The sequence below is a fragment of the Molossus molossus genome, unplaced genomic scaffold (genome assembly GCF_014108415.1).
Source record: "Molossus molossus isolate mMolMol1 unplaced genomic scaffold, mMolMol1.p scaffold_m16_p_16, whole genome shotgun sequence".
In the NCBI taxonomy this organism is placed as follows: domain Eukaryota; kingdom Metazoa; phylum Chordata; class Mammalia; order Chiroptera; family Molossidae; genus Molossus; species Molossus molossus.
Window position 1 is genome coordinate 70073903 of NW_023425351.1, and position 19115 is coordinate 70093017.

General features: G+C 47.0%; 1 protein-coding gene across 1 annotated transcript in view; it reads left to right on the forward strand.

Moving 5' to 3' along the window:
* The window catches only part of KHDRBS3 (KH RNA binding domain containing, signal transduction associated 3), a 124266-nt gene that overhangs the window by 46223 nt on the left and 58928 nt on the right, over positions 1-19115 (forward strand). Inside the window, exon 3 of the mRNA XM_036264274.1 lies at positions 15671-15787. Within this exon, the coding sequence (XP_036120167.1) occupies positions 15671-15787 (117 nt within the window). The remainder of the gene's footprint in view (positions 1-15670; positions 15788-19115) is intronic.

Below are 19115 nucleotides of genomic sequence, written 5' to 3' on the forward strand. Positions count from 1 at the left end.
ATTATGAAATCCTTTATTTAATATAAAGATAATGTCCTGTATTTCCTCCAAATACTGTATCATTGTAGCTTTTACTTTTAGGTCTATGATGCCTCTGAAATTAATTTTTGTGTATAGTGTGCGATAGAGGGTCAAAATTCATTTTTTCTTCATACAGATATTCAGTTTTCCAGTACCATTTGTCGAAAGATGTTTCCTTCCCACTGCATCTTAGATGAAAATTATATGACTATGGAAGTGAGGGTCTATTTTTGTACTTTCTCTCTATGGATCCTAATGCTGCTACCATACTCTTTTCATTTTTATAGTAAGACATCAAGTTACGTAATGTAGTACCTTCAACTTTGTCTTTCCTCTCCGGATTTCTTGGATATAGTTCCTTTGCAATCCTATATAAATTAAAGAATTATTTTATTAATTTTCTCAAAACATTCTGCAGGGGTTATGATTACTGTTGCATTGAATCTGTTGATCAATTTAGGGAGATTTGACACTTAACATTATTGAGACTTTTCTTTCTTGAACATGGTATATCTTTCCATTTGTTTAGATTTTTAATTTCTATCAGCAGTATTTTATACTTTTCAGGATAAAGGGCTTATTTGTCTTTTGTCAGACTTATTCCTAAATATTTTATGTTTTGACACTTGTAAAATGAATATTTAAAATTATTATTTTTTTGCTTCGAATATAAAACTTTGTATATTAACCTTGTATTTTGCTACCTTGCTAAATTCACTTGTTAGTTTTCTAGTAAGTTATTTTTATCATTCTTTAAGATATGTTATGTATATAATATCATCTGTATAAAAAAGCTTCTTTTCCAATTTGTATGCTTTTTATTTATTTAGCTTGCTTTATTGTGTTGGTTAGTATCTCTAGTATAATGTGTGAAGACAAGTGGGAAGGTTAGACATTTTTTCCCTTGGTCCCAATCAATGTAGGAAGCATTCAGTATTTTATCACTAAGAATGGTAACAGCCATAGGATTTTTTTGGTTGCTGCCCTTTATTAGGTAGAGATAGATCCCTTGATTTGTCTTTCAGTTTTGCGGAGAGATTTGATCCTGACTGGGTGGTGCATATTATTGAATGCTATTTTTGCATTTATTGCAGTGAACACAGGATACTACTCCTTTTTACTGTTAACATAGTGAATTTTATCGATTGATTTGTCTAAATTAAACCAATTTTGCATTCCTGGGTTAAACCCTACTTGGTAATGACATAGTATTCTTTTATATATTGCCAGATGTATCCATGTTCATAAGTGCTACTGGCCTGTAATTTTTAATATAGTATCTTTGTCAGATTTTGGTATTAGGGTTATACAGAGTGTCCCAAAAAAGTGTGTATAGGCTATCCATAGATACTATCACATTTTGAAAATGAAACGTATTTTAATAAACACTAGCTTTATAATTATTCAAAGTGTATATACATTTTTTTGGGACACCCTATATGTGATTTCATAAAGTAAGTGGAGAGCATTTTCCCCCCTAAGAATGTGTGTCAGTTTGGTGCTATTTCTTTCTCAATATTTGATAGAACTCACCAGTGAAGCTTTCTGGGCCTGGAGTTTGATGATGAGTTTAGTGTCTTCAATTGACATGTCACTAATGAGATTTTCTGTTTCATCTTTTTGTGAATTTTTTTGTGTGTGTTTTTCAAAGGACTTGTACATGTTCATTATAATATTTTAGCTACTGCTTCTTCAAATACTTTTTTTAAGCTTTCTCTTCCCACTTTTTGAGACTTCAGTACATGTATGTTCAACCTTTTGATATTCTCAAAAAGGTTTTGGTGGCCATAGTCACTTTTGTTATTAGTTTTTTTCCCCTTTAATCTTTAGATTGGATAATTTGTACTGCTGTATCTTTTATTGTTGTTGTTATTAATCATCAACTGAGGATATTTTTTCATTGCCATTTTTTAGATAGAGTGGAAGGGAGGGAGTTAGGGAAAGAGAGAGAAAGAGAAAACTTTATTGTGTGAGAGACACATCGATTGGTTGCTTCCCATATGACCTAGATACGTGCCCTTGATAAGGAATCAAACCTGCGACCCTTTGATTCTCGGCCTATGCTCTAGCCATTGAGCCAAACTGGCCAGGGCTGTACTACTGTATCTTTTTTTTTTTTTTTTTAAGAGAGGAAGGGAGAGGGAGAGAGAGATAAAAATATCGATGAGAGAGAACATCGATTGGCCGCCTCCTACATGCCCCCCACTGGGGATTTAGCCCACAATTTGGGCATGTGTCCTGACTGGGAATCCAACCGGCAACCTCTCAGTACATGGGTCAATGCTCAACCAGTGAGCCAAACTGGCCAGGGCTGTCCTCCTGTATCTTAAAATCATTTTTCTTTCTTATGTTATTGTTATAGTCTGTTCAGCTCATCTGATTATAATGTCAGGTATGGTAATGATCTGTTTCAGAATTTATATTTGATTCATGGATAAATATATGTATTTAAAAATAAATTTTTCTCTCTGATGGGATTTTCTATTTTTTTTTTTTAAATTCACTGCAGGTGTTATATTATGTCATTGAGCACAGTAAAAATAGATGCTTTAAGCTTCTTTCTAATTCTAAAATCTTTGTCACCGTAGATTGGACTTGAATCGATCATCTTTTATCTTAAAAATGTGTCACATTGCCCCAGTATTTTTATGCTGAGTCCTTTGGGGTTGTATACTGGACATTGTGAGTGGCGTATTGTGGGAACTCTGCATCCCATTCTCTTTCCTTGAGGAGTGTTGATATTTGTGGCTTCAGACCGCAGACTGTGCCTTTCGGGTCCCAGGACTGCAGGTCTGAGTTCAGCTTGTTTCTCATTTTGACCTTTGCGTTTACTCTTTGGCGTACGTGACCTGGGGGTCAGCCTGAGAGGCTGGCAGATTTTATCCACAAAAATCTGGGTCTCCGCAGCTCTAACTCAGTCTTTTCTAGAATTCCTCCCTCATGTTCAGCACTGTGGGTGGTTGCCTCTGATGCTGCTGTTCAGGCCCAAACTCTGAAGTCAGGGAGTTTGCCCAGGTCCTTTCTTCCTTCCTCGTATGACCCCCTTCCGGAACCTCTGGCCTCCGTCCTTCTCCGCGGGCTCCAGAGAGCTGGTTTCTATATATTTTTCAGAGTTTCATCAGAGTTCATAGTTACCATCTATAGACCAAGGACCACTTGGATATTTATAACATCATTTACGGGCCATATGAACTTACCAACTTAGACATTAGCCTGCTGTGTTAGGTCAGGCTCAATTGGTGAAGCCGGTGATGTAGCTGGTGTTGCTTTTGTGGGCCTTACTCGGTCCACGGGCCAGACGTTTTCACCCCTGCTGGAGACGGTCAGCCTGGTAGGGCTTAGTCATGCTTCCAGAACATTCTTAGTACCCGGAAAACTATGTTGTGAACTTTTCATGCAGTCATTACGAAACGAAGCATGGCTCATTTAGTAACAAATGTTAAAAAGATAAGGATGCTTCCTATCCTTGTGTGCAACAGAAAGATAAACCTACGGTGTACCTTTTGTTGTTATAACTGTCTTCAGACAGCTCGTTGCCTAGTAGGTGGTCAGTCTGTAATGAATACTCTGCTGTGTATGGGCCAGAGCATGAAATGAAGTTTGTGGAATAAAAACCTCAGATATCGTTGCTCAGAGTCGGCTTCGATGCGCGTAGGGGAAGACAGGTGATCGTCTCTGTGTCTGACAGAGCAGAGTCCATGGCAGGTATGTAACCTGTCTGAAGCAGGCTGCTCGGAAATCCGTTGCCTCCAGAATGCTGGAAGGGCTGTCCTGCCCAGCGTAACTGAGCCTGTGGAAAGGGCTGGGGGGCCCTTGCGTCAGCTCAGGAAAAGCCTGCAGGCTGGGCTGGAGGGGCTGGCCGAGCTTGGCCCCCCGGAGCGGCAGAGGCAGAGTGTAGCTTGATGTTGATGTTGCTGCTGATCGTCCTGGAGCAAGAGAGCGCTGCTGTGTGCCAAACTCATCTAATAGCATCGTTTTCCGTCCAAGGAACGGTTCCTCTTAGCCAACCGTTTCAGCGCTCCTTCCGTGGCACCCATTGCACACGCGTCTTTAAGTATTCCAACCTAAATCCGTTCTCTCTCTCGAGTTCTGTGTTGAGCTTGTGAAGTGTGAAACCCGAAGTAAACACAGTATTGTGATCTTTTGTTTGTAAGACGTTAAGCCAGAGAAATGGTTCTTCCTACTTTCCCGTGGATAAACCCTACCCCGTGGTGCTGAGCAGTGACCACATGTAATGGAGTTCAGATCAATGCCAAGTCAGCGCTGGAGCAAGGGGCCCTTCTCCGAGGTCCTGTAGATGCCTGTGGTTCAGGTTGGACATTCAGCTCTTGGTTCTCGGTCTCCTTCATCCGTGAAACCGTCCATGCGTTCGTGTCCCTCACATCTGTTGAGGGGCTTCTCTGTCCCGGCCGTGGTGCTGGGAGAGCAAATGCGATCCCGGCAGGTGTTTGAGTGAGGAGCTCTCGGCTCTGTGGAGCCTGCCGGTGAACGAGCTGATGCCCCCAGGACAGGGTGAGGAGCTCACTGTGAGGGTGCTCAGAATGACAGGAAGGGGGTCATGCTGACCCTGCCTGCAGCGTCCCTGAGCTGGCTGGGCAAGGGCCAGAAGCCAGACGGGGTGAGGCTGACAGGGTCATGACTGGGGATCACTCTGTGCAGGGTGGAGGCCATTTGAGAAATGACAAGCCATTTTATTTGGCCAAACTGATTCAGTTCAATAAATTGCACAGGTTACGATGAGGAATTTTGAATCAAGCGGTAAGGGGTAGAGCACGGGGCAGGGCTGGCCAGTGGGGCTGTGAGGAGGAGAAGGAATGTTTGAGCTGCTTCAGAGGATGGGGCAGGTGGGCTTCTCTGGGTGTTTCATGACCGGGGACCACGGCCGGGGAGGGAGCGTGTGCAGACTCACGCCCAGGTGCAGGGATGCTTGTGCACCACCGAACAGCTGTAACATGAGATTCAGTAAATTAGATCTTTGTATCATGATGCCAGCCCTGCTGCTATGGCAACGTGCTCGTCCATCTTACATCGCTAAATTAGAGAAGGAAAACCAAGGTGTAGGCAATTATCTGGAAAAATAAAACTAACTAGAATCTTAACAGCAGTTATTTTCTGGAGGGTAGGGTTATTTGCTTTTTCTGCTTTACGTGTTCCTGCGCTGTAATGTTTTAATGATACCTTGGTGTAACTTTTATAATTTGGTTAAAAAAAAAAAGATTTCCATTTTGGGGGGAAAAGGCCCCTGAGATCATTAATTTATGAGATACCTTTGTATTGTGCTTATGTTTTTTGAAGATTTATTGTACTGGTTTAAATTCTGTAGGTTTAAATTAGATTTGTTAAGTTTCTTAATTTGGTAATTATTGTTTTAATCTCTAAGCATTCTAATATGTGCATACTATTTCACTTTATTAACATGATGTTATTCAACACAGTTTCTTTCGTTAAATGTTTTCTTATTATGTGTTTATGTGTGTATTTTGAAGTGTCTGCATTTGCTGTCTCACACACACTCTCAGATTGAGGGTCTTTGAGAAAGAAGAGACGTCTTTATAAAATATGCCCCCCCCCCCCCCGGAATCTGAATTAAAGTTCAAGGACACTGTCTTTGTCAGAGTCGGCTTGCATTTTTCTCTTGCAGTGCGTAGCAGGCAGTTTGAAACCCAAGGATTTACTGCTGGGTCCCTCTACGGAAATCCTCGTGGGTTGAACATTTTCCCCGAGTCCTGCTTGACAGTCCCGTCGGTGTGTTGCCAGGTGCCTGTCCTGTGACTCCTGATTGATTTTCAGAGGCACACAATATGTTTTCCAAAGGATTTACGTGCAGATAATTCATATTTTTGGTGTTCAGTTGATAGTTTACCTGTAGATATCAAGTGCAGATGTACTTGTGTTTGTGTGTTAGGTTGTTATCTAGGAGCTGTTACCAAAATTAGTACAGCTGGCTAGCGAGGATTTTGATATTACAAATAATTACTCAAAGATAACCGTGTTTACTACAAGTCACCATGAGTGCCCCTCCTAGTGTTCATCAAATTGTGGGACCCTGTGGGGAAGTAGAGAGACCGCCGAGGACGCCAGGACCCTAGGAACAGGAGCTGGCGCAGGGGCAGCCCGTCTGTGTTCCTCCTGTCCCATCACTCCGGGTGGGACCTGGAGGGAGGAGATGACAGGTGCGAGGAACACACCTTCCGAAGGTACTTTTGTTCTGTTCTCGGGCCTTCTCTGGGCTCTTGCGATCCTGGGACACACGTCCCTGTGTCATGAACGGCGCTTAAGCTGGTGTTTGCAAATACGACAGCGTTCAGGAAGATTTCACATCTTCCGCCATGCCTTTTCCCTTATTCTTCTTGACGTGCTTGGTATTGACCCACAAAGCAGCACTTGAACGTGGATTTATTAAGTGGACTCTACAGACAGATGTATGTTGAGGGGCCCCTGAAAGAATGTGCTCGCGTTGTTTGGGGGTCTGTTATTATTACTGCTGCTATTTTATTCACCCTCATGAGTAATCATACAATTTGTTTATATGTAGCCTCCCCTCTCACCCCCTAATCTCATAACTTTCCCAACACTAGAAATGCTACTTTGGTGGTAAGCAGTGCATTTGGAAATTAAAGTCTGTGATGAATGTTGTTACATATGTATCTTTAATGACCTCACTGCCTTCTTCCCGGGGTGGGAATTGAAGGTAGATCTCTAAGTGTGTTGCTGAGCCGCAAGGTAAAAACGTTTTTAGTGCCTGTAACGTATTGCTGGCTTAGGTATCTTGAATGTTACCGGACTGGTTATTTTGGCCCTGGGCCCCTTGAAGACCTCGATGTCCGATCGGCTGAACACAGCGTGGCTATGCTGATGTTAGAGGAAATGTGAACACTCAGCCCTCTCCCAGGACCCCCGCCTCCTGGGATGACATCCATGGACCCCACGGTGAACTTCTGTCCGAGTCGTTGACACACAGTTACAGGAAACGAGGGACACTTGACACGCGATGGGACTGAGAAGCATGGTTATGAGGGTTCAGGAGCCCCCCCTTGTGTTATGCCCAGCTTCGCCTGCCAGACACCTCCACGAGGGTAGCCCTCAGACATCTCAGGAAGTGTCCACAGTGGACTCCCACCTCCCCTCTTGGCCAACCTGGACCTTTCCCTGTGTCCTTGTTTTCGTGACGGACGGACAGACAGCACATGGACCTAAGTGCGCAGGCGGAAACCAGTACATCATTTTTATTCTCTTAGCTTCTCCCTCATTTGCCTCCTCCTCTCTGTTCTTCAAATACCCTGACTTACACATTTCGCATCCCTGTTCCTAAATGATCCATCTCTTTCTCTGTGCTCCGTGGCCACCCCTGAATGTGGACTGCGGCCGCCCCTCACCTCGTCTGCTGGTCCATTTCCTGCCTGTTTCAGTCCACCAGACTCTTCCCCCACCTGCAGCCAGACTGTGGCAGTTGGGACTTTCCTAGCTCAACCATTTCAAACTCACTTCTGCCTGGGCTGCGTGGCTTGTTTCCTTTGTTCCGCATTGACCGCTCCCTGCCCCGCAAGAACGTAATCCAGCCCGGAGCAGCCAGCCACGGCGAGTACACCGGGCAGATTATTCCAGATTGTTTTCTGTGTGTGTCTCTGCGTGCACTTATTTTGCCCATGTCCTCTCCTGGAGAAGTGACTGTGTACTTCACCGATTTTCAGAGTTGCTAACATTGGGCTATGTATCATTTAGAAGTAGATACTATGTTATATCACAGTCAGTGGAGCAACATCGAATAGTCTCCACCAAGACCAGTAATGCTTAGCGGTTTGTGATTGGAAACTTAATAAATCTAAATAATAGCCTTTTATCTATACTTCTAATATGTTGCAATAATTTCTGCAGCAAAGAAAATCAATAAAACCATGTGGACTAGTGCCGTTTGATTTGGGGTAAAATAAACTTTAATTCCACAAGTATTTATTGAGAAGCCCTTATGTAGGAAAAACGATGAGTTAAATATGGATCCTAATTACTCTCAGGGGATATATATGCTACTGGAGAAACCATAAATTTCACTCAGTCATCCAGGGTACAGACGGAATTAACACGAGAGAGGTGGAGGGGGGACTCCATGCGAAGTTAAGGGTGAGGCAGAGTTATTTCTGGAGAAAGAATTACAGGTGGAGTTAAATTTAGTCCAGGCTGTGAATAAGCAGAGACCAGGGGAAAGGCAGAGTAATTATTGGGCTCGAATGATTTAATTATGGGCAGTGGTAGATTGTAGCATTGGAGATGGCGTTAAACCTGCCACTGTCCAGTCCCTGCTCTTCTGCTCCCAGGTCGGGGGCGGCGTGGACATGAAGTGACATGAGGTGACATGTGCACACGGTGGCTGCAGGCTGGGGTTTTTAGTTTGCGGGAGGGGGTGGAGCAGACAGTGGGAGGAAGAAGGACCGTAATGGAGCACAGGCAATTACCTTGAGCAAGTATGAAATTTATCCCAGGATTAGATTTTGTCTGTGAAATCATAAAGTGCATTTCAAGAAAAATAAGTCATAGGAAAGGAACATTAAACAGTCTGTGTGATAGTCAGGGAAGACACCATAATAACACTTTTGGGCATTTTTGTCAGTGAGCAGGGTGGACTGTGCCAGTGAATGGACTTAATTTTTATTTTATTTTTTTTGTAAATGTGCACCCCCCCCCCCAAACTCAATTAATTCATCAAGAATCCGTAGACATTGAGTCCATCATTACAGGGGTCTGTATACTCCAAAATGCCCTCCTATTACAACATAACTAGATCATATATAAATTTCGACAAACATACTCTAAAAATAATTTTTAGTCTAACGAGAAAGTAGGAATCTACGCCCCCAGGCCCCCAACTCGAAGAAGACAGAATGAGATGACGCGTAGCAGACAGAATCTGAGGGGGAAGCAGCTGGTGACCCCAGATGCCGACGCTGTCCTGGGAGCCAGTACACCAGCTCTGGGTGGGAGGATTCCACGTGAGTCCCAGACCCCAGAGGGTCTGAGCGCCTGCGTTGTAGGCAGAAGGACTCAGGTTTTGAAATTCTCTGCCTCTTCTACCAGAGCACGCTTTATATTTTGATAGTGCTGATAGCGCCTTCTCAAAATAAAGCAACACTAGGCGGGACCCTGGGTTCCTGGACCCAGAGTTCATTAATTTATTCTTTTGCTTTTGTTGATTCAGTACAATTTTGGGGGGGCGGGCAGGACTGTGTGCTGGTCAGTATCTTAAGAATAGAGTCGGGGGAGTCAGAGGTGGAGAAGATTTCAGACTTGAGTAACACACATCCCCTCTTCCCGGGAATCGGACCTGAAATGTGTTGAAGTATGTAGTTTGGAAAGTGTCACATGAGAAAGCAGGACGACCCGAGGATGTCAGGGGAGGGGCCTGGAGGGATCCCGGGGCCTGCAAGACCCTGATGACAAAGTGCTTTGTACCAGAGTTTGGTCTTTTTCAGTGTAAATTTCTTTTTCAGTTGAAAGAAAGAATGCGTATCGATATGGAAAATACAAGCAGTGACCAAAAGTCACAAGGAAAGGGACACCACCTAGATCGCATGCATATTTTAGACTCAAAATGAAACCCCAACTCTGGCCAATGGCTGCCCGGCCCATGTGCCTGTGTGTGTCTTCTGGGAGCTTGGACCTCTGCCCTCCTTCTCCCCTGAGTCCCTCCCCTCCCTCAGGCTGGCCAGCTGGCTGCTTCTCAGAAGCTCCTCAGTGCCCCAGGGCCTTTTCCCTTACTGTGTGCCTTGCAGGACATTGTGGGTTCCCAGATCCTTGCAGAGGACACATCTCACGTGGTGTAACCATCACAGAGAGACCAGCCTCACCTGTGGGTCCCCCCTGTGGCTCCCCACCCCTCCCTGAATGCCCATGCCCCGCCCCGCCCTGAATGCCCATGCCTCGCCCCACCCTGAATGCCCATGCTCCACCCCACCCTGAATGTCCATGCCCCGCCCTGAATGCCCATGCCCCACCCTGAATGCCCATGCCCCGCCCTGCCCTGAATGCCCATGCCCCGCCCTGAATGCCCATGCCCCGCCCCGCCCTGAATGCCCATGCCCCGCTCCACCTTGAATGCCCATGCCCCGCCCCGCCCTGAATGCCCATGCTGTCTGGGTCCACACGCTGGCCCCTGGCTGGGTGCTCTCAGGTGATGAGGAAACCTCACCCCGCCTGAGTGCTTCACCTGCGTGTCTCCTGCCTCTTCCCAGGCTGCGAAGCTCCATCTGTAGGGCCATGTGGGTGTGTTCCCACCAGCACAGGCTGTGTCCGCTCTGTACACTCCCTCAGGCCGCAGCCCAGCTGCGAGCGCACTCTGTTCACCTCACTGTCCACCAAAACAGCTGCAACTTGGACTTCTGTTCCGAAGGGGAGACTGGACATGATCTGGGCAGGCAGCTTTCCTGTCCCTCCTGCACCTGGCGGCACAGGTCCCAGGACCCTACCTGGGTCTTCCCTGGGAGCTCTTGTGGGTGGGGGAGGTGTGGTGGATCCCTGCAGAGAAAAACCTTCGGAAGGCGGCACTTCTCTGAATTCTGCGGCTTCCGGGGCCTCGGGCCGTCCTGCTAGCTCTCCGCAGGTGCCTGTGCCCCTCCAGGTGCCAGCTTAGACTCGGCCCTGGGCCTGGGCCGCAGCTCAGCTTGCATTCCGTCCGGCTTCCTTCTGGTTCTGAGGGATGTTTGCTCCCCTGCGTCGGAGCTGAAGCAGCAGTTCTGGGTTGGAGAAGGCAAAGTCAGTCTAGAATGGCTGGAATCGAAAGAGGGGGGTGGGGCGAGGCTGTGGGGGGACACGGGGGTGCGCGCAGGCCTTTCACTGCAGGCTTGTTCGCAGGATGGCCGGACAGAGATGCAACAGGCCAACTTGGAGTTCAGCACCTCTGACCGGGGTGTGGACGCGATTCCGGGAGGGTTCTGCAGGGCTGGCTGCCGGACCACAGAAAAATAGACAGAGGGAAATGAGGGCGAAAACACACAGATAATTAATGATTTTGCTCCATTATCTTTTTCTAACTAGCCTTCATTAGGGTGGCACTTACAGCATCTGAGTCTTTGGGTAGTCTTTTTCCAACATCACAAGCAGACAGAGAAGACCGCTGGGACCTGCGTCCGAACTGTCAAGATATAATTAACTCAGCGAGCATGTATAAGTGGGTGCCCTCTCTGCACAGGTGCCGCGGCGACTCCAGAAGGCCTAGTCCCTGCCCCCTGGGACGAATGCCGGGCTTCTGGCTGGCGTCACCGCGTGGGGGCTGTGCCCTTTGCTGGGCTGAGGTGGTCTGGAAGGATCACTGCTGGGACCTCTGGTGGCAGACGCTACAAGTTCAGTGTCAGGGCCGAGTTGGGGGTCAGTCAAACGGCCCTTGGTTCGACTAGTCAGCTTCGTGGTGAACAGCCAATTAAGGGACGCCTTTTAATGGAGACAGTGACATGTTCTGGAGGCTTAGTTGTTTATGAAATGACAGCTTAACTGTAATTGTTCCCCAAGGAACAGGGTCATGTCACAAGTACAGTTTGGATCAATTACAGCTGGTTCAGAAAGGCACCAGGTCTTCCCGATGTTACACATTATGCATGAAACTCGGATGTGTGCTGATTTCCCATCTTCATAATCACTGGAAAGGGTTTCCTGTTTGCAGCTGTAACATGTGTCATGTGATGTATTTATAATGGAATAATTGGCATCTGGAGAGAAGCCACGGTCTCGGCTAGGATAACACTTTCACCTTCTGAACAAATGTATACACAAATGGAATCATTAATACCGACAAAAGTTAAAATGTATTGAGTTCAGCCCTGGCCGGTGTGACTCGGTTGGGCGTCGTCCCGAGCACCGAAAGGTCTCTGGTTCGATTCCGAGTTCGGGCACATGCCCAGGTTGCAGGTCTGATCCCCGGTAGGGGGCGAGCAGGAAACAGCTGATCAGTATTCCGCTCTCACATCGATGTTTCTCTCCCTCTTCCTTCCTCTCTCTCTAAAAATCAATTTTAAAGAATTCTTTAAACAATGTTAAGTTCTTGCTGTCCATCTTGCAAGTACAGTTATCAAAGAAAGAAACGAACCCTGGCTTAAGTAAGGGGAGACTTCACCCGGGAGGGTGGTTGTAGCGGAGAGGAGGCAGTGAGCACGAGATCCCGAGCGTCACGGAGACAGGCCGCGGAGGCTGTGCTCTCATGGGGCCGTGAACAAGGCCGGAGAGGCGCACAGCGGCGAGGGGCCTGGCTTAAGGGTTGCTTTGATTTTGCTCCAGCTACGTTAGGGCATCTCACAGACTCGAGGCAGTGAACTTGGGAAGTGAGAGCCCAGGGCCTGGCCGTTCAGCCCGAGGAAGAGAGAACCCACGTCTGGCTCCTCTGGCAGCGTGTCCTCACCGGGGCACACAGACACTTCTGCAGCATGAAGGGTGGCCCCTTTCTGATGTGGCCCATGAAGGGTGGCCCATTCCCGGTCTTTGTCCACAAAATGCCAGTAGTGACTCACTGTCTTGTAACAACCAAACAGGCAGTTTCCAGGTGCCCCCAGGTGACACGGTCACCGCTGAGATCCCACCAAGTCTGCTGCCATTGGGGACTCGGCTCTGAGGGCATTCAGCTGTCCACACGCTTAGTTCTGAACCGCAGGCTCCCTTGACTTCCAGGCAAGGGTGGCCAAGCCCTGGCAGGCTGGGTGGCCTGGGGCGCCACCTTATTCCCACGTGGCGGCTCCCTTGGTAGGTAGCCTTGTGCATGAAGAGGAGAGGTGGGTATCGATACATAAAACTGTGTCTCCATGCTCCTGAAACTCACGATTTACTTACGATTTGGTGGAGTGTCCTGCCCACAATCTGCTGGCTGGTGTTGGGCGACTTTATTTCCCTGCTGTGTCTGAGTCACACAGCGGCACCCACAGTCGGCCTGTGCTGTGGTCAGAGACTCGCCAGGGTCGACTGACCGGGGAGAGAGCTAACACCCAGTCGAGTTGAACAGGAAAGGGGGTGAAAGGGCTTCTGAGTGGAAGAATACTTGCCCACGTACCTTTTGGGAGCAGAATACTAATAGATGTTAAATGGAGAAAGAAAACCCCTACACGTATATAAAATTATATAAAATGCTCGTCCTTCTTATGTAGAATCCCGTGTTTTTATGTTTCATCAAGTGACCTAGAAGAAATCATTTCACTCTGTGGATTTCAGTTTTCTCAGAAAAAAAATGAAGTTTGGGCTGGATGACTTCTAAGGCCTCCGGATAGTTACGATAGATAGAACTGGGGACTGTCTGACTGTGGAAGAAACATAACGGGCTGCGTGACCACGTCGGTGGGATTGGCCACCCCTGCGGCCCCTACAGTGAATACACGTGCGTTTGAAGAGGCGCGAAGCCACGGAGATGAGGATGCGTGGGGACAGCCGCCATGGGCACAGGCTGGGTCGCTGCCGAGTGAGTGGACGAAGACGGTAGTCCCGAGGACACCAGCTGCAGCCCTGAGCCCGCAGGTGACACACGCCCACCGGAACTGGTGTGGGAAGACCGCGGGGAGGCCCCGGCTGTGGACACCAGTTTCTGGGAGGGGTTTCTGGCAGAGCTGGGAAGAGCAGACTCGGTGGGAAGGTTGTCTGCGTAGCAGTTGGATTCCCGGAGGGTCTTCTTGCTGATAACCCGGGCGTCTGCCCTTCTTAACCCAGGATCCGACCTGAGATGCCCTGAGAGGCCGGATCAGAGGAGACTCGGATAAATGGACCTGAGGGCGGGAGCCGAGGCTACCCTGGAAATGGGGGGATGACTTCATGTGTAAGCGAAGGGGTGGGGGTGGCTGACACCTCCGTTCAGGGGGAGGACACGTAGGTCCTGATGTTGGAGTGGGTTTGGATGGGACGCTGGGCTGCGCGTCCCGGCAGGTCGTCAGGTTGGATCACCCAGTCCCGGGTGTGACAGCAGAGGTCCCATCAGCATCGTGCAGACTCGGTCCTCAGCTTGTGAGGACACGGAGCCGTGCAGCCCACTTTCCCGAGGAGTGTCCACGCCGGGAGAGACCAGCTCACAGACACGGATGGGGGAGGCCACCGTCGTCTGTGTCCTCAGAAAGATGAGGACTACGGTTGCGTCCATAAACATTTTTTTAAAAACCCTAAAAATAACAAGTGTAAGAAAAGACTATTAACCCTTGAACATCTGTTCGTGGAAATGGAAGTGTCAGTAGATACGGAGACTTGGTGTAATGAAACCTCCTGAAAAGTAAAGAGCGGGAGACGATGAAAGAGGAGGAGAGGGGAAAGGAGAAACGAGGTCCAGCTCAGGAGCCCCGACTCACGAGTCGCAGAAGAGCCGCGAAGACAGAGCAGGGAACGCGGGCGTGGAGGAGGGGCAGGGGCGGGTGGGCGGAGACACTGATCTTTCCCACCTGCTGGTATTGTCTGACATTTCCAATTCTGCACAACGGATATATTCTTAACAATAATTCACGTAAAATTTCAGAAATTAAAGAAAAAATGCATGTGAAGGTTAAAGACAGTTAAGAGTCTTGTTGAAGACCAGTGAAATTAAAAGTGGGCAAGGAAAACGTGTTGATTGTTTTTTGTAAAGTAAGTATTTCGGGAGAAGCATGTCAGTGATCATAGTCGGGCTGATAGCAAATGAGGCACATTTTCCTCTTAGAAACAGCAGCATCCAGGCCGTGGCGGGTCACGAGGCGGCTGGTACCCGCTGCCCTGGCTGCGTCTCTAACCAAGCGTCTTGCCTCTGAGAGCTGTTGTTGTCTGGGTAATGAACAAGGCTGGTTTTCTATTGGGGAGCAGGGGGTATCCATGGTTTACCTTAATTATAGTAAGGCTTTAACAAAATCGAGTGAATTTCCTAATAATAATTCTTTCATTCAAGATATATTGTCTATTTTGTGCCACGCATTGTTCTAAATAATCTATTTATATGGACCCGTTTAATCCTCAGAACAGCCCTTTGAAGGTAGGTCCCATTCAAGAGATAAGGAAGCCAAGGTGTAGAGAGGTTGGGTCACTTCCTGGGGTCACCCAGCTGCTAGCTGGGAAAGCCAGGGTTTGAAACCATGGTAGCCCAGCCCCTGGGCCCATGCTCTGAATTAGGTCACTGCTACTCTTAAAGGGCCCTGAGCACTAGCCTGAATAAGTTGCTCACACTGCCATCGCTGGTCGTCTGGGAGATGGGCGGACCTCGCGGTCAAGCTTTTGTTCGCCACTGAATGTTGAAGAACGCGTTGAGGCCAGTGTGCTCGTTGGTTGACTGACCAAGGCTTAGTGCTGACCGGGTAGAAACCCAGACACTCCCTAGTGACCAGTCGAGTGACATTACACAACACCTAGCATCATGTCTCCTCACCTGTATTCTAACCCCAGCACCGTGCATGGTGGCTATTGAGTGTGTGTGCAAATTGTCAAGGACATTAACTGCATTTCCAACTTGTGAAATACAGCCATCATGGAAGTGATCAGTATAGAGAAATGCATCAATTTTTAAAAATTTTACCATTTTTAGCCCATGTTGTATATAGTTTGAAGAAATAACATAGCAGGAACTGAAATATTTGTCATTAATCCATGATGTGTAGCATACGACAGTGTTTCCTAGTATCCAAGAGCAAGACATTACTTTCAGATACGAAGGTTACAAATTTGCTTTGTTTGTTTTTCCTAGTTCAACTTCGTGGGGAAGCTTTTGGGTCCACGTGGCAATTCTCTGAAGCGTTTACAAGAAGAAACCTTGACAAAAATGTCCATCCTTGGAAAAGGTTCCATGAGAGATAAGGCAAAGGTAATACTCATAGATAATGGCGACTTTCTCAGCCATTATCTAGTCTCCTTTTAGACCACCTGTTTGATTAATGCATCTTATATAAAAGCTAACTAGAGCCTCAGATGAAGTTATAGGAAAATGTTATATACAGTGATGCATTTATGATGCTGTTGAGAAAATGAGGCACACTGGCCAGTTCAGGACATGTGGCGTCGTAAACTTCCATTTGTAACTTTTATATTCATTTATAAAACGATTCCGTTTTATTCTGGAAGCAGTGTGTTACCTGGTAGAAAGAACAGTGGTGGTGTAATGGTCTTGAAGGGAAATGGATCATCTGTAGTCTCCCTCCAGTACCCACTTAGGGGAGCTCCTAGGGGTCATTTCCTGAGCCTGTGTTTCCCAGAGTTGAATTTAGAAAGGATATACCTTTCTTTGCCCTTTTTGCCCTTCATTTGATATCCTATGTGTTTTATCAAATTAACGTGGATTTTAAGAGTTTTAATAATTGCTTGCCCATTGTTATTCTACTTGGATGTATTCACATTAACTGCCTCCTTTTGTTTTGAGAATTTAAAGATACATTTATATTTTAAATTGAATTTAATGGGCTGACACTGGTTAATAAAATTATATAGGTTTCAGGTGTACAGTTCTAGAATACATCATCTGTATAATATATTGTGTGTTCACCACCCCAAGTCAAGTCTCTCTTCCTCTCCTGCCTCTCCCCCCTCCTCTCCCTCTGGTAATCGCCACACTATTGTCTGTGTCTGTGAGTTTTTTTGTTTTGTTTTTTTTGCTTATCCCTTTACCCTTTCACCTAGCACCATGACATCCCTCCCCTACGACAGCTGTCAGTCTGTCTTCTGTATCAATGAGTGTTTCTATTTTGTTTGTTAGGGTTTTCTGTTCATTAGATTCCACATATGAGTAAAATCATATAGTACTTGTTTTTCTCTGACTGGTTTATTTCACTTAGCATAATGCTCTCCAGGTCCATCCATGCTGTCGCAAAAGGTAAGATTTCCTTCTTTTTTACAGCTGAATAGTATTCCGTTGTGTAAAGTACCACCGCTTTTTTATTCATTTATCTACTGATGGGCACTTGGGCTGTTTTCAGATCTTAGCTATTATAAGTAAGGCTGCAGTGAATATAGGGGTGCATATATTCTTTCGAATCAGTGTTTTGGGTTTCTTTGGATGTATTCCCAGAATTGAAGCCACTGGGTCGTAAGATAGTTTTTTGCGGTAACTCCATACTGCTTTCCACAGCGGCTGCACCAGTCTGTGTTCCCACCAGCAGCGCACGGGGGCTCCCTTTTCTCCACACCCTCGCAACACCCGTTGTTTGCTGATTTATTGATGGTAGCCATTCTGGCAGGTGTGAAGTGAAACCTCATTGTGGTATGCTTCTTTGTTAAATAAGCTGAAATTTGTTACTTTTATTCATCACTTTCTAGAATATTCCAGTTCTGAACGAAATGTTCATGTGTCACAGTGCGCCACCACTAACGTTCTCTCCTCACTTCGTCACTCGGTCATTGTTTAAAGATGATACTAAGAACCAAATCTTTATTTAGTGACCACTGTCCGTGAAGTGTTGAACAATGGTTGTGTCAGACAAGAGAGTTATTTAGGCAAAGTCCAGCCCACTCACAAGAAAGTCTGTCTAAATAATAGCTTTCATGTAAAAATAAGCCACCCTTAGTTTATTGAACAGCCACTGTGACGCAGTTACCATGTGACATTTCACATGCGTTATTCCGAGGTATCCTTTGAAAAATGATGGAAGATAATCATAATTTTGTTTTTAAATTTCACATGTAAGAAAACTACGATTCAGAGAATCAAAGTGTATCCCCTGGTTAATCAGGGAGGTTCATTCTGTCATTTGATTAAAACATGGCTACGTATCATCTAAAAATACAGATTCCCAGGCTCCAGCCTGTTTAGGTTGGAGCCTTAACCTGGATTTTCAGTAGGTGTTTGAAACTATTCTAATCCACGGCCAGGTTGGCTTCACTACTCACTAAGCATCACTGGTCTCAAATGATGTCACTTCGGTTCCCGGACTCATCTGTCCTCGTAGTAGGAGAGAATGAAACCTTATGGTGATCGCTTGGTCAGAGATTTTGTGTATCTTGGAGGGAAGTGTCTCACCCTTGCTGACATCTTAATTAAGTCTTTAATGAGGCCATCTGGTAACGAGGCACCTGATGTGACCAGTGAAGCCCGTCGGCACTGTGCGTCTTGGGCAGAAGCAGCGTCTGGCATCCGGGGCGGGGATCGGGGCATCCGCAGATGGTGCCACAGCTCCAGGGCAGCCAGAAAGCAGGTCTTTATCTGGATTATACGTGAAGCAATGGCAGGTGTCTGGCTGTCTGTAGAATGGAAGGGGACCCGAAGTCTTCAGCTTGCTCTGGGGGCTTCCCGCGGTCCTTCCAGACCATGCTGTCATGTCAGGGCTGGAGGTGGACCTCTGCTGGTGGCATGTTGGACCCCGAGTGGACCCCCTGTTGTGTAGCCCTGCACAGCCTCTCCCTATCACCCTGGGCACCTGCTTGATGAGGCCCCAGAGTGGTGTAGCGGTGGCTGGTGACCGAGGTGCCCTGGAGTCTGCTGTAGTTGGACCTTGGCTGCCTGGTCACTGGGGACGAGCTTTGCAGTGCACGGGCTCCGTGTTCTTCCTCCCTTGGGCCTCCTTCCCAGACCACTCACCGCCCATTCATTAATGCTTTTATTTCTGCATCCTTGACCACATCAGTCAGCCAGGCAATGCGGAGCTTTGCAAGTGGCTGAATATCAAAATGGAATTTGTATTCCATCCAGAGCCCTGGACACTGGGGACATAGTGCCCACTGTGGGTTGATGGCCACTGCCCCCCACGCCCTGCTGTCCATGGTGGCCGTCAGCGGATCCCTCCACCCCCTTGTGCTGTCCGTGCTGCTGCCTGAACTCGAGTGTGGATCTCAGTCCTTCTTACTAGTATAACTGGGGTCTGCAGAAATTCTCAGTGAACAGGATGTCTATTCAAGAGTTTTATTACTTCCTATTAAAATCATCTTATCTTCTAAATGTTCAGCGTGTCCACTGTTTAAATTCTCATGTGAGCCTAATCCGTTTTCCTGGTTTGCTGCGTGGACACAGTGACGGGAGTCGTCACTGACAGGTGCTGGCTGGTTACGGAGCACAGGACTCGCCCTGGTGCAGCGGACCCCCCTTTGTGCCAGTCATCGGGCGAGGGGTTCCGTCCACAGCATGTGTGTTACAGAACCGTAGAGTGAGTCATACTGTAGTTGTTCATTAATTATCATGATCGTTATTATAATAATTATTACCGCAG